General features: G+C 36.7%; 1 protein-coding gene across 1 annotated transcript in view; it reads right to left on the minus strand.

Annotated features, from left to right (window-relative positions):
• Positions 1–1,904: 1,904 nt before the first annotated feature.
• Positions 1,905–15,435, minus strand: part of LOC131037208 (probable DNA primase large subunit) — a 48,027-nt gene continuing 34,496 nt past the window's right edge. The window contains exons 18-19 of the mRNA XM_057969276.2: positions 2,593–2,700; positions 1,905–2,420 (exon numbers count right to left, since the gene is read on the minus strand). Coding sequence (XP_057825259.2) covers positions 2,367–2,420; positions 2,593–2,700 — 162 coding nt within the window. The 3' untranslated portion in view covers positions 1,905–2,366. The remainder of the gene's footprint in view (positions 2,421–2,592; positions 2,701–15,435) is intronic.

Raw genomic sequence — 15,435 nt, forward strand, 5'->3', positions numbered from 1 at the left:
TTATAAATCCTCTACTTGTTCTACAATATTAGTCTTTTACTTGTTTTCTTCATTGTCTCTCCAATTATTACTTTGACATTTGACTTCTATACTTTATCTTTACACTTACGGCACTTTTCAATTCCCACACACCAATTGATTTATTTTCCCCAATTTGAGAGCATTCACTAATGGTACCTTTACTATCCTTTTTATTAAACACTAATACATACTCTACAATGTTGATACATGATCCTACCCTCTTCGACACTTTCCTTGTGACACATAATGGTACTTTTAGGGTAAATAGTTTTAAACAATTGGAAGTATATAAATCGGAACCATACAAATGTTAGAGCTATCCACAGGTATTTTTGAATAATATTGCACTTATATGATTTATCATTTGTACGAGATATGTCCTCACACTTCAAAATCATGTATTTCCCCTTTACATGCACCTTCATTATTATTATTTTGTTTATATTTAATACAAGTGTAAATTTGTAGATGCATCTCTACGAAGAGCTCTTAAAAAAGCAGGGCGTGTTGTCTATTTTATATAATTTTTTAATCTGCTTGCTATTAAATTATCCTTTTTAATTTTACCATGCACTGATTTTTTAATTTTCTTGCTATTTAAATTACCATCTTTTTAACTTTAGCATGCCAGATTCAAATCAAGTTACGTTATCCACATTATATCATTTCTTAATCTGTTTTTATTTAAATTTTCTTTTTAGTTTAGCATGCATAATTCATGTCGTTCACACACATGCCATAGTGGGAGCAATATGTAGAGGACAAAAGTGCATGGTTCACCATTTTTCCCACTAATTTTACATTCACTTCAGCACTTGTCCTCAAATGTGTCATTCTATACTCGTAACAATTTTTTTTGCACATATGGCAACGAAACCCAATAACCTTCTTTGTCCATTTCAACCCCGGTGGTCTGGCCCTAGCCTTATTCATGTCAGTTCTCCCATCTTGGGCTGAAATGCACCAGCAGAACAGAACCTTGCAGTCATGTCCAATGATAGAGCAATCAAAGAGCTCTGCCACAAGATTCACCCAATGAATCAATCAAGTCATTGAGTACAACTGGATAATTCACCCTTAACTAATATCAAAAGCACATTGTGATGGCGCATGAATCGATGCAAAGGCCAGTCCAATGTATCATATCCTTCATAAATGTCAGCCATTTAGTAGGGCACGATAAGCAATCTATCATTTTTCTGGGTAATAATGACAATATGTTTATCTTTTTAATCACGCAATAGAGAACATAGGTTCAATATTATTTACATTTTTGCCAATAAAAACTATTCTAAACAACCACTAAAATTAACATAAAATTTCTTGTATATTTATATTGATCTTGAGGTCAAGACATGAGCCGTCCTAATTGTAAACACGGGCTTGTAAGCAGTACAAGTTACTGCTAAGCCACTTTTCAGACTACAAAAGTTGTAAACACACCAGCTTGTTATTGGCATTGATGATGTCTTTCTATAATGAAAAAAGAATAATAAAAAGAGTTGTATAAAACCCTTCCAAGTGCTTGACTCTGTGGGCAGATTACAATGCACAAATACAAGAATACAACAAAACCAACACCGTTGAGAAGTTACATAATTGAGGGCTAGAAGACAGAAAATACACTCTGATATATCAAAAGATAAGACTAGTAATGGCACTGTAAACCTGAAGGGAACAATGGAGCAAAATAGAGATTGAAAAGGCCTCGACTGGTGTTCAAATGCATCATATAATACTGAATATTATTGGGAAATGCCTTTTTACAAATAGACCTTTGAACATTTCAACCAGGATAAAAAGCTCAATTCATATTCCAGTTGGCTGAAGATTAAGAAGTAAACCAAGTGACAATCTTCAATGGGAAATACATAGAAGAGTACTGAAAAAGAAGACTTGAATTTGAATAGATTGCATCGAGAGGGTTACATGGTGGAAACAACTACACACCCTAACATACTAGATTAAGATGTTAAATAATTATAAAAGATAAGAGGATGTATATGATAACAAGGAGCTACTAGAATGCCAGCCCTGAACGACAAACAACAATACCAGCAACTTTTCCTGATTGAAGAGCTTTGGATGAGGGGAACACGCCTACGCATGTTTGAATAGAACAGTTTTGATTCTTGATCCTATTCCAAGCACATAAGCCCTGACAAATATCAATTCACCAAATGATAGGACTACTCCAAATGTATTGATATTTCTCCTGATCTGTTATCTTTCTAGCAGAGAGCTGTGTTATTCAGATAAAAATGGCCCTTCTGCTAAAAGTTGTTGAGAGAGAACCATCTAATATTTCTTTTACCCTAAAATTGGGGTAGAAACAATCTCTTTTTTCAACTTTTTCGCATTGGTGTTGATGGAGCCTCTCCTGATTCAGGCGCGGGATTCTGCAGACACAAAATAACATATTTATTCACCAATATGATATATTACAACTTTTTGTGCCCTCATACAATGCATTTAAGGAGCCTAAACATTTGATTGTACATGGTAAAAGCACCACTTAAAAAAAAAAGCAAAGGTAACCCACCAAGACAATAAAACCACAAGATCACAAACCTTTGCTTGTAAAACTTTTTGACTCTCTTTGAAATATTGGTTTGGATGGTTGATCCCTGTGTCACAAGAACATGCATGAACAGCTTCAAAAGTCATCGTGCATGCCAGCTGCACATCAAAACATTACAAACACTGTCAGAGAATGCTAAATTAGAAATCAAGGCATAAGTAGAAATTTGAATAACTAGAAGTATTCATTGTTATGACACTTCCTGACACCAAGCCTTAAAGAATTCTCCTACCATGGAATGTTACTGTGTGAATGTCTAAAAGCAAGATATAGCTGCAGCTAGTCTTACAAAGAGACCTACCCTAACTCACCAGCCATATTAGTGACTAGTTTAAAAACACTCTCCTATAAGGACACACACTCTCCCCTCTAGAATTGTCCCAAATGTTTCAAGGTCATCATCCCTTAATCCACATTTTTCTGCATTTTTTTAGTCCTGAGGATGTTTAGGACATTTTTGGCATCCCACGTAGGTTTCTTGTTTTGGTGATACTTGGGGACATTCTAACATTCCCCTGCCTCACCTTACCCTGTCCTACCTAAATGGTAGTCTAGCAACCAAAGAATGGAAACATGTCAAATTAAAGAAACAAATGGAAAAGTATTTTCAAACAGCTATTTTCATGATCAATGATAATACAACAATCAGATATTCATATTTACAATTTCAATTTCTCATTTTAATCAGAAGGTTTTTTGATTGATAAATTTCAGGAATTTTTAAGCTGGCCCAAGCCAGCTGAGGTCACAATAAATGAGGGACTTCGTCCCCTGCATTAACACAAGTGATCAAAAACCCACAAGTTCAATCAATATTGAATTTCAATTTTCAATTCCATCGGTGCTAATATTAATTTATTTGAAAACAGCTCTTTAGAATGTTTAATGATAGTCGAAACAATATACTTACACATTCAAAAACCTACCAAATATGTTTTTTTATTCTTTTGTTTTATATTCAGAATCCAGATAATTCACCATCCGAAGGAAAAAAATTGCCAGCATGATAACACGTTCCCATGCAACACCCACTCCCAACTGCATTCTGAAAATTCAGAAAAACATGGTTTGAAATATAGTTCCCAGCATTGAAAAAGTGATTTTTTCAAGGTTACATTGAAAATGCAATAGAAATGCTTCTCCCTCTTAAAGATGCACGACCCAAAGCAACCAAAGATATGTCAAAGAGATGAGGACCATGGAAGAATGAAGATTATTAATGAGGATCTAGGTCACTAGAACACAGATTTTGCAGTAGCAACCAAAGATATGTCAAAGAGATGAGGACCATGGAAGAATATTAAGGAGGAGCTAGGTCACTAGAACACAGATTTTGCAGTAGCAACCAAAGATATGTCAAAGAGATGAGGACGGTGGAAGAATGAAGATGAATAAGGAGGATCTAGGTCACTAGAAGATGGATTTTGCAGTTTTGTTAACAAGATTCTAATCCTAGTCAGGACCTATATTCCAAACTACATGTGCTAACTCGACTTCCATGGTACTGCACAAATTGACTTGTTTCCAGTGGTTATGAGTAGTTGTGACGGTTGAAGCAGATGAAATGTCATGATTTCAACCAATGCTTCATCTTCCTCCCTCTTTGCATATTAATGTACATAGCCATTCTTTGTAGGATGATGGTTTAATTGAGAGAGAGATAACACACATCTGCTCTCATAGATAATGTAAAAAACTGCTTATTAGAGTTCTAACTCAGCTGTCAATATCTTCCATGTTTTCCCTATTCTTTCCTACCATGTATACTTGAATTCCACATATAACATAAATGAATTTCTTTGATTGGGTTGAACATGTTTTCCCTATTCTTTCCTACCATGTGTACTTGAATATATATCATGTGCACAAACCATTTCCACATATAACATAAATGAATTTCTTTGATTGAGTTGAACATGTTTTCCCTATTCCTTCCTACCATGTGCACAAACCATTTCCACATATAACAAATGACTTTCTTTATTTGGGTTGCTAATCAAGTTCAACCCTAGACCCCAAATCAATGGTATGACAGCAAAATTGCTTCATATAATTTCTGATTGATTGAAGTCGTTTCTAAAACTTCATCTCTGTGTATGCCCACTCATACAAGGTTTGAATTCAAGAAAAATTTGAAACTAATGACCCCCCAAGATACCTTCTTTCACATCCTCGTATGGGAGACAAATTGCAACTCTATAGATGTTCCAAAAAATGATAGGGGTTGCGTTGCAAAGATAGGAAGAGTTGGAGTAATGTCATGCACATAAAACCAATATTGTTGATCAATTCTTCCTCCTCTTTGAATGTCTCCAATTCACAACAATTTTGTGGTCACACATCATACAAGGTAAAAGTCAATCCAGAGATTCAGACCGACCAAGGTAAGTCAGGTTGGGCGCTGGGCTGGGTCGGCGGGATACCCCTGTCATAGCAAAAAAAAAAGTCAATCCAGAGATCTCCCTGTATGAAGGCAAGATAGATTTGGATACCCCAGATAACTGGTTTAAGTTAATGTGTTCATACCATACTTCACAAACCCTGGGAGTACTTGCCGAATTTTTTAGTACTCCAAGGTTTTCTAGCTGCACGAGTTTTTCCCAAAAACTCAACAAGTTATAGAGCCAAGTTTTGAACAGAAACTGAGTTTTTTGGCAAATATTTGGTGAGTCCAACCTGTTTACTCGCCACTGCAAGTAAAAGCACACCAACACAAGTAAAACACAACAATCACACCATTATGAGGCTATAAAACCCTGTATTTGCCCCTGCATTACACACATGGCAGCATGGACAAGTTGAAGAGCATATTGGAAAGATTTTCTAGGCAATTTGAAGAAGAAATTTCCAAAATTTCACATTTGCAACTATATCTAAAAAAAATCCTTTTTCCTAAGCATTTAAATTTGTAAATGGTTTCTAATTCTTTTAGCATGTCAAATGATTGGATTCAATCAATTCAATTTCTCTAAATTTGTGTATTGATTAAAATTTGCATGATTTACACTAATTTGAATCAACTTTTTCCCATTTTTTTGTTTTTTTTTTCAAAATATATGGTTTACATTTTAGGGTTAAGAGATAATATTGTCATATTTTATCAAATTTGTTAACTCAATTACAATTTAGCATATTACAATAAAAAAATTTAAATGCATTTAATTTTACATGATTTTTTTTAAAATTCATGTTTGACTTCAAATTGCTATATTTTTTTAATCACTATTTTTTGTCCTTATCAATATTGTCGGTTAATATGGCCTGTTAATGGGCCTTCAAGGGTTGATCCTTCAAATGTATCACTTGAGATGAAGAGTTGGCAGAAGCCTGATCACAAATGGGTTAAAATTAACTGTGATGGGGCGTCAAAAGGTAATCTGGGTTCCTCAGGTGCGGGTTGCATTGCCAAAGATGAGAATGGGAAAATTATAGCATTTAGAGCTCAAAAAATGGGAGATGGCACAAATAACGAAGCAGAAATGAAAGGAGCGCTGTTAGCCATCAACCTTGGTATTCGCATTTCAGTGTACAATTTACATCTGGAAGGCGATTCTCAAATTATTGTTAAGGCAATTGTGAATGGGGAGGCTCAAAATTGGAAATTAAATAAATTCGTAAGACTCATTAATTCCAAACTAAGGCAATTTCAAAATTTTAAAATTTCCCATGTCAAAAGAGAGGGTAATGAAGACGCAGATTTTCTTTCAAATTTGGGTGTCGAGGGTGAGAATGGCACATGTCTTTGGTGAGACAACCCCAATGAATTCCACAGATTTAAAGCTGGGTAGGCTGAATTGAATGATTATAGAAACTGGCGGCACATAGTTGTAGAGAAACGCTTGTAGATAATCATTATCCCGAGGCAAGTACACAAACGTTGGTTGAGTGCAGATGAAGTATACAGGTGCTGCAGAGACAAGACAGCTCGAGCAGGGGAAACGAGCTGTCTTTATGAAGCTTGGGATTTAAGATTGAGGGCAGTTGATATTCAATCTCCATTCAAACATAGGTGTTAGGATTGGGAAGGTAAATTGCTGAAGTCGCCACGTTTTCAGTTATGGAGGCAAACTTTTCTTTGCTTATGGATAAACAGCAGTTAGCCTTCATGGGAAGGATTTCTAAAGAGTGTATGAGAAATATCTTCAAGATTGAGGATCCGAGGTTCCTCAGAATGCTGGACGCCTTTATAGGGGATGAGTACATGGCTTCTGAATTCCAATACAAGACTAGCGTGGATGTGGCCTCTGTACTTTTTGCGTGGTGTCTGGAGTTGGGCAACAGGGAGGATGCAAGGTGGGTGATGCTGGAGTGCATAAAGGAAGAGTGGAAATTTGGCATGGATACATTTATGGTCATGGCCCATCCAAGTGAGGGGTTTATTACCAATAGCAGATAGTGGCTTCACATTGAAGAGTTTGAACCCCCTCTGCTGTTGTTCCTGATTTAGGGTGCTGATTGTGATCGGGAGAAACGTAGGCATGATGCTCAGAATGGCTGGGACCACATCAAGAACTACTTGCGTGAGAGAGAACACATGGTTCAGGCATCGAATGTGGGGGACCAGAAGAAAGATAAGCAGAAGTTCACATTCAAAAAGGAGGATTACTGGGTGAGTCAAGGAAAGCCGAATGTTGGAATAGATGCTTTGGAGCGTAGATTGATATTAGTTAGATTGTTGGGGTTGATAGGGTATGGATGGTTTTTAGTAGTGTAAACATGTTAGTTTTGAATCATACTGGTTAAATCCAGGTTTTATTTGTAGTCAATTAGATAATGTAGGGGATTGTGACAGAATCAGGGAGCATGAGTTTATCAGGGCAAAAGGAGGCCCATTCTTCTGATGAACGTATGTGTTTTTTTTTTTCAATATCAATATAATACAATATTTACCAAGAAAAAAATATATTGTAGGTAAATATATAATCGTAATGGCATCTGGCTTTATTTCTAGTTTGGATTCAACAAGTGGAAATCAACCTATTGGAAGGAGACCTGCTGGAAGTCATGGCCCCACTTGGAAATATGGCATAATGGGACTAGTACGAGGGTTTATGATATGTATTCCAAATAAGAAGCTAAGTGGAGGCTTCAATAGCCTCAAATACCATCAGGCAAGCATTCCTTGCGATGATGCCAAGCCATGTGAAGTAGCTCCAAAAAAGATGAAACAAGAGATGATGGCCCTTCTTGCAACACTAGAAGAAAAGAAATTGGACAGGACAAGGCCACAAGGAATCATAAAGGAAGCTATTGCTCCTAGTTTGTCAAGAGTCCGATGTGGCTACGCAAGGCATTGTGGGCTATAGTTGCAGTCCACATAAATGTAATCCATCATCCTCATCCAATTCAAGCAGAGTTCGGTTGCAAGGATTTTTGTGCATAAAAATATACTAGAAGCACAACCTTCATTGGAAGCTACAAGGTGGAACAGAGAGTTGCACAAAGAAGTTAGGCTCATGCAAATTTTGCTGTTACAACAACCTTCCCTTCAATGTGGCAAGGAGTCCATATTGGGAGTCTTTGGTGACAACATTGACAATAGTAAGAAAAGGATACAAGGCACCCTCTCCAAAAGATTTAAGTGGCCGGTTGCTCAAAGATGCTATTAAAAATGTACAAGATATTGTGGAAGATTAGAAGAAGCAATGGCGAAAATTTGGATGCACAATTCTTTCAAATGGGTTGACAAATGGAAGGAGCTGCACCCTCAATTTTTTAGTGGCTTCAAATAGTGAGTTAATCTTTTTGAAGTCAATTGATACCTCCAACAAAATAAAAAATGCAGAAGAGCTTGATGTTAGAGGAGGTTGTTTTAAAGATGGGCATAGAAAATGTTGTTTGCGTTGTTACTGGCAATGCAATGGCATATGTGGCAGCTAAAAGATTGCTTCAAGAGAGGCATCCAACACTTTTTTGGACCCTATGTGCAGTTCATTGTCTTGACCTCTCTTGGAGGACATAGGCAAAATTGATTGAAGTAATTTACTAACATTGCAAAGTATTTTTAGTTTATTGACTCCCCTGATGTAGATATTTGTGACTCAAGCATGGGTAGACTCAACTTTTTAGAAGAAGGCTAATAGAGAAAGGATTGCAAAAATGTTTTTTGATGATGTTTTTTGTAACTAGAGCTATAGAGATTGTCAAGGTAACTTCAAACATTTTTCAATTTTCAGATTGAATCCTTTAGTTTTAAACTTTAAACGCATTTTATAGAGGACCTGTCCACATTCCTTATGAGGATGACATCTGAGCGTGAGGTGAGAGACCTCATCATTTCTAGGTTATAAAATTATAAGCAAACTAAGGGAAGGTTGTTTTCTTCGCCATTAGCTATACAAGGAACAACAAGTAAGAAAAAGGTGAAGTCTTATATCTTGCAAGTTATAAACTACAATTATTAATAAAATATTATTTGCAAAATCTTGATTATCTTATTTGCAAGTTCTTGATGGGAAGATTGGGGTGGGAATACCCCAAATCTACAAAGGCTAGCCCTTTGAATTTTGCCTCAACCTTGTAATGCTTCTAGTTGTGAATGCAACAAAAGTTTGTTTGATGCCACTCACACAAAGAAGTGTAATAAGTTGACTCAACAATGCCTCAATGATCTTGTTTTTGTGCAACACAACCTTCAACTTCGCACAAGAAAGGTGGAGGACCAAGCAAAGGAGCTTATTGATATAGATGAGATCCATCCCTATAGTGACTAAAATGAACAAGATGATGAGCCCTCCTTGTTTATAAAAAATAAGATTGTAGATTTTGAGAGGCAACCTAAGGAGTCATTTCCATCTAGCAGCAAAGTGGAGTCACAAGCACAATCTTCTAGGTCAATTAAGGAGCCACAATCAAGTGCAAGGACTATACCCTCTACCCCCCAATTTTTCACTAGGTTGGGGAAGAGGGAATTGTAAAAATTTGTAGTTTTTTACTTGCCTAGATATGAAATTTATGTTGATGATTTTCAAAGACAATCATCATAAATTAGCAATTAGCAACTATTTGTTGTATCTGCTATCCAGCTTCGCACAATGATGCAATTTTATAATCCATATGTATTCAAAAATCAAATTTAAAAAAAAAACACTTCCTTGTGGTTTTTTAGACTCATTTGATACATTTTGTAATTGAATTTTGCAAAAAGATTGTGTTTTTTAAGAAATTTTAGTATTATTTAAGTTGTTGAGTTTTTGTCGAGTCGAAAAATTTGGGCATACTAAGTACTCTTTGAGTTCGAGTTTGCAAACTATGGTTCATACTATGTGGTTAATCATTTCCCTAACCAACGAAAGATTGTGTTTGCTCTTCTAAATATTTCTCTTAGTAAAGAAATGGTGTAATAACTACTATACAACATATGAGAATGACTTTGACATACCTCTAGATACATGGGATAGTTCCATTACAACCATCAAAGAGACCTTTTGTCCAATTGCCAACTATGATGTCTAGTACATCAAGTTCTCTTAGTTGCACTAGGGCCAAGATCAACCAATCCAGGATACACATAATTTTCGCACTTTGGTGTCAAACAAGGAATATTCAAATTCCTTGTTTTGAAGTAAAGGTCAAGCTTAAGAACGAACCTATATCCAATTAGTTATGGATTTGCTAAAAAAAAAATTCAATTGGAAAAGTTTGTGGATATGCTTGCAAGTTGGAAACAATGGCCAAAGTCAAGGTACAGACAAAATATTCTACATCTCCAAACAAGCCCTAGTCTAAGCCCTCCAAAAGAAACTCCAAACAAAAGAATGACTCCCAATGACATCCAAAAAATAAGCAATCCAAGACTAGCAAATGGTGTGCAATTCACAATTACAACACCCATTCCACAAAAAAAAAGCCACACTCGAAAGATAAAACTTGCAAGGCTTGAGGAAACAAGTAATAGCCACTACAGAACAAAACAAGGGGTAAGATGATCGTGGAATTTAAAACTAGTGCCATGGAGGGTACCACAAATATCTCTACTCTTGTAGAAAGAAACAAAGGAAGTAGAAAGATTTCTCCATCCTCAAATGTGGTTGAATGGACAACCAATGCACTTTGTTGTTGTTAATGGAAGTAGATGAACCTAAATTTTTAGGAAGTAGTTGGAAGATTGAACTTGCCACTAATGTCTCACCCACAACAAGTTTAATGATGTCTCACCCACAACCATACTCCAGTGGATGGTTCAATGCAAGATCTAAGAGATGCATCACCTAATTTTTTATTAAGTAGTTGGAAGATTGAACTTGCCACTAATGTCTCACCCACAACAAGTTTAATGATGTCTCACCCACAACCATACTCCAGTGGATGGTTCAATGCAAGATCTAAGAGATGCATCACTCCACAATGTCATCTAGCATACAACATCAACCATTTTTCAAAGACAATCACTCAATTAGAGGAATGCAATGTTTTACTTGGGCAACCATATATTTAGCATCAACATGAAGTCCATGAAGCAAATCTAACAAATATTATCATAGGTGTTGATGATAAGAGATATTGCATACTAACAGGACTACCTAAGTTTCATTCATTAGGTTCAAACAATGTAAGAAGCTAGTCAATTCTAGTAAGAAGTTTTCGATTTTGACAGTGGGAAATGAACATAAGAACATCCTTGTGGCAACAAGGCATACTATGATTCCTCCAACAACATTGACAAAGACCTTAAAGTTGAACCACAAGTTGCAAGAATACAAGGATATCTTTTGGCCACCAAAGAAAAAGCCTACACATTGTGTGCGTAAAACATACTATTGATTTGATTCTTGGACTGCCTCTACCTAATACTTCATTGTACTGCAAATCATTTCTAGAGAATGAAGGACATATCAAGCCCAACTCATCACCTTGTGTCAACCCAATTGTGCTTGCACAAACGGACAACACATGGAGGTTGTGCATTAATGATAGAGCTCTCAACAAGACCACATTGAAGAATTGCTACCCTCTTCCAAGGATTGGGGACAGCTCCATGGTACAAAGTTCTTCACCAAAGTCGATCTTAGATTGGGTTGTTTGAGTGGTTGGTCATGCCCTTCAACCTAACTAATGCTCAAGCCACATTCATGTTGATAATGAATGTCATTCTCAAGCAATTCATCACTTCATTTGTTGTCATCTACCTTAATGATCCTAGTCTTTAGTTAAACATGGGGATGAACATATGCACCATGTAGGGCAAACACTTGGCACTTTGCAAAAACATAAGTTGAGTGCAAACAAGGTGAAATGCAATGAACTACAGGGTTGAGTCCCACCCCAAAATCCCTATGTTTTTTAGACAAGGATATTTTCAAGACATAGGAGAAATGTCCCCCTATCGCAACGCCATTGTTGATGAGACTTCAAGGACGAGTGAACTTATCAAGGACTCCCAAGATTCCCTGACCATCTCGAGATGCTTAGGAGTCTCCCATAGCCCCAATTAGAAACTCAAACCATAAACAAAAATTGGTGAAAAATTTGTGACAATGACATTCATAATGAAGGTTTGTGAGGTGCTGCCCCTCAACCTTGTTGGGGGCTCTACTCCCAAACCTCCACAAGGGGTGCTGCTCCTTAACCTCATTAGGGGTAGAGCCCCCAAACCCCGCAAGGGGCACTGCCCTTTAACCCCAAACCACCACCCACCATTCTTATTGTTGTGCAATCATTGCCATGTTTTTAATGTTTATTAATTTAAATTTCACTTAGCATGCCAAAGTTTCATTGCAATTCTTATAGTTATTCTTGGTTTGCTCCCAAAGTTCCAAAACTCTACCCACCGTTGTTAATGTTCAAATTTCAATGCAATCATTTTTATGTTTTTGATGTTTATAAGTATAAACTTTACATAGTGTGGCAAAGTTTCATTTACAATTCGTACACTTATTCCTTACACATCTTTATTAACTAATTTTTCAAGTACTATACATATTTGTGCCACCACACCCCCTCCCCCCCGCAATAGAATCTTTTTATAACTTAGGCCCTTGATCTCCCTGCCCCTGAAAGCCGTTAAGGAACTCCATGGAACTATGCTGAAATGTTCATTTTCCAAGAAGGAGATACATCTGGGATACATTGTAGATGCACAAGGAGTGCCTGCAAACCTGACCAAGATTCAAGTCATCCAAGAAAAACCACGATCAAAGAACCTCATAGAGTTCCACAACTTCTTTAGATTGGTATGTTTCTATAAGAGGTTTGCACTTGGTTTCTCTCATGTAACTTGGTTGTTAAATCAAGTTAAAAAATGGCAACAAAGCAAAGTTGATCTAGTCAATAGAACAAGATGCATTTAAAGAATTGAAATGCAAACTCAATCTTGCACCAATACTTGCATAACCAAATCTTCAACAACTATTCAAGATTAACAATGTTGCATCAAAATATGCACTTGGGGCAATCCTCACTCAACATGGTCACCCAATTGCTTACCACAATGAGACATTCTTTGTATCAATAAGGAACCATCCAACACAAGATCGCAAGTTTTATGCTATTGTTCAAGCAAGTGAACATCGAAAGCATTAAATCTAGGGCAACGAGACCCTAATCCACACATATCACAAGCCGCTTAAGTCCTTGCCAATCCAACACAAGTTACAACAAAAGCGGCATCTAAATGGTCTTCTTATCTTTAGCAGTTCCACCTGAACATCAAACATAAAAAGGAAGTGCCAATCCAATTGCAAATTGTATAAGCCTGTCCTCTATTTTAAGTTCTCCTTTTGTTCCTGACACTGATGGACATGAAGTCATTGCATGGTCAAAATTGTATCCTTCTAATGAAGATTTTGCAAGTATCTATCAAAAGTTGCTTTGTGGTACTTCAGATCCAAGTTTCTACTTGTAGGATGGATTCATATCATTGAACATTTTGGGGTTGAAAAAATTCTTATGTTGTTGCAAAAGTACTTCTTTTGGCCACACCTTAGTTTAAATGTCATCTACACATTACATCTTATACTACATGTGCAATTGTGAAAACAATTTACAAGAAACAATGTTTGTACACACCTCTATCAATTCCAAAGGGACCAAGGGGGTCTACTTCCATGAAGTTCCTCTCAAGCTACCCAACTGCCAAGCATAGTAATGATTGTGTTTTTCTAATAGTTGCAAAGATGGTAATTATCATTCCTTGTAAGAAAGCAATCTTAGCTCTAAAACAACTCAAATACACTTTCAGCATGCCTGGATCCACTTTGGAATCCTAGAAAGTATCACTTTTGAGCAATTTCTGAAAAGTACTTCCGTTCACTCTAGACATTAGAGCTTTGAACATCTCTACAACACACAAATCTTTTTAGGCCTACTAGGTTTTCCAATCTCTAGCGCTCAATGACATAGCTTATCCTATTCCATCCTTAACAACAACCCCTTCAAGAATAAAAGGAAAGTGACAAAGATTTTCAATTCATTAAGCACATTAAACAACTGCAAACCATGCTGCAGCAGGCTAATGAAAAGTACAAGCATCAACCACCACACATCTTTCAGGTTAGCGATCAACTCTGGCTACAACTGCGAGAGAAAAGACTGATAGAACCTTACAGCAAGCTTTATCCACTTTAGTACAGGCCCTATGCAATCATCAAGCAAGTAGATGATAATGATTTCAAGCTTAATTTGCCTTCTTACCTTAGGTTGTATCCAATCTCCAACACAAAACTCTTGCGCCATTATTTTTAACTCTCGTGAATACTTTAAGTGCTGCATAACACTTCAACAGACAAAGATCAATCCAAAATGCAGCATTTTCCAAAAATTTGGATCAACTCATGATGCAAAGGTCAAATAGACAAGAAACGAATCCCTATCTTCCAAATTGTCAAAGCAAGTTAAGCTCCTTCCAAGGAAAATTGTTCATAGGGACACAAGTTGCTAGCTTTTTCCCACATCTTTGCTACTGTTAATGTTAGAACCAGAAAGGTAAGACACAGAAATCTGAAACTTGGAAAAATCTCACAAGAACAAGATACACAGAATTTTATCCTGGGAAAACCCTCCACCTGAGGGTGAAAAACCCAGCCATACCAAAAATCAACCTTTATTAAAGGCACAAATCTGATACAAAGCTTCACAAGCTTAATCACTTGACAATTAACAGAATAAGTCGATAATGTCTCAGACAGCTGATAGCTGCTACAATACGGCTTGAACATAGGCTTTTTATATATGTTGATCCCTTAAACTTCACACATCCCCCAAATACAATCCACAACAACCGTGTGATGACAAAGCAAGCTTGAATATGAATATAGTGAAGGTAGACGAAGAGCCAACACTTCATGTGCCCAATATCCAAAGTGGCAATTACATTGTATTATGTTTCATAAACCGCCACTGACAGGAGCAGCAAATACGTTGACACCATTGCACTTCTTATCAGATGTAATACGATAAGACACTTCCACCAAGTGCGAAATTCCCATGAAGCCAAAGGCAATATGCAATGGTCGGTGACAGGTAACAAGAAACCGGAAACACTTCCAGCTAAGAAGGAACTCATAAATGCAGAGATCAATATCTTCGAACAAAGACGAACTGATAAAAGAAGGCACGATATCAACAAAATGGTTATACAACCATCGCAGGAAAAATAAAATCTCCTGCAGCGTACACAAACATTAACAGCTACAATTGCATGCAATGGGAACAATTGCTCTTCAAGGAAAAGTGACTGATCTGGAAGGATCTAGGTCATTAGAACACACTACAAATATCGAGTGTTGCTTGACAACCTTTATGGTTTTGTCCACAAAATTTTCATCCTAGTAAGCACCTATGTTCCAAACTGCAAGTCCTAACTCAACTTCCACGATACCACATGGCTTGACTTG

Source organism: Cryptomeria japonica, chromosome 3, assembly GCF_030272615.1.
Source record: "Cryptomeria japonica chromosome 3, Sugi_1.0, whole genome shotgun sequence".
NCBI lineage: Eukaryota > Viridiplantae > Streptophyta > Pinopsida > Cupressales > Cupressaceae > Cryptomeria > Cryptomeria japonica.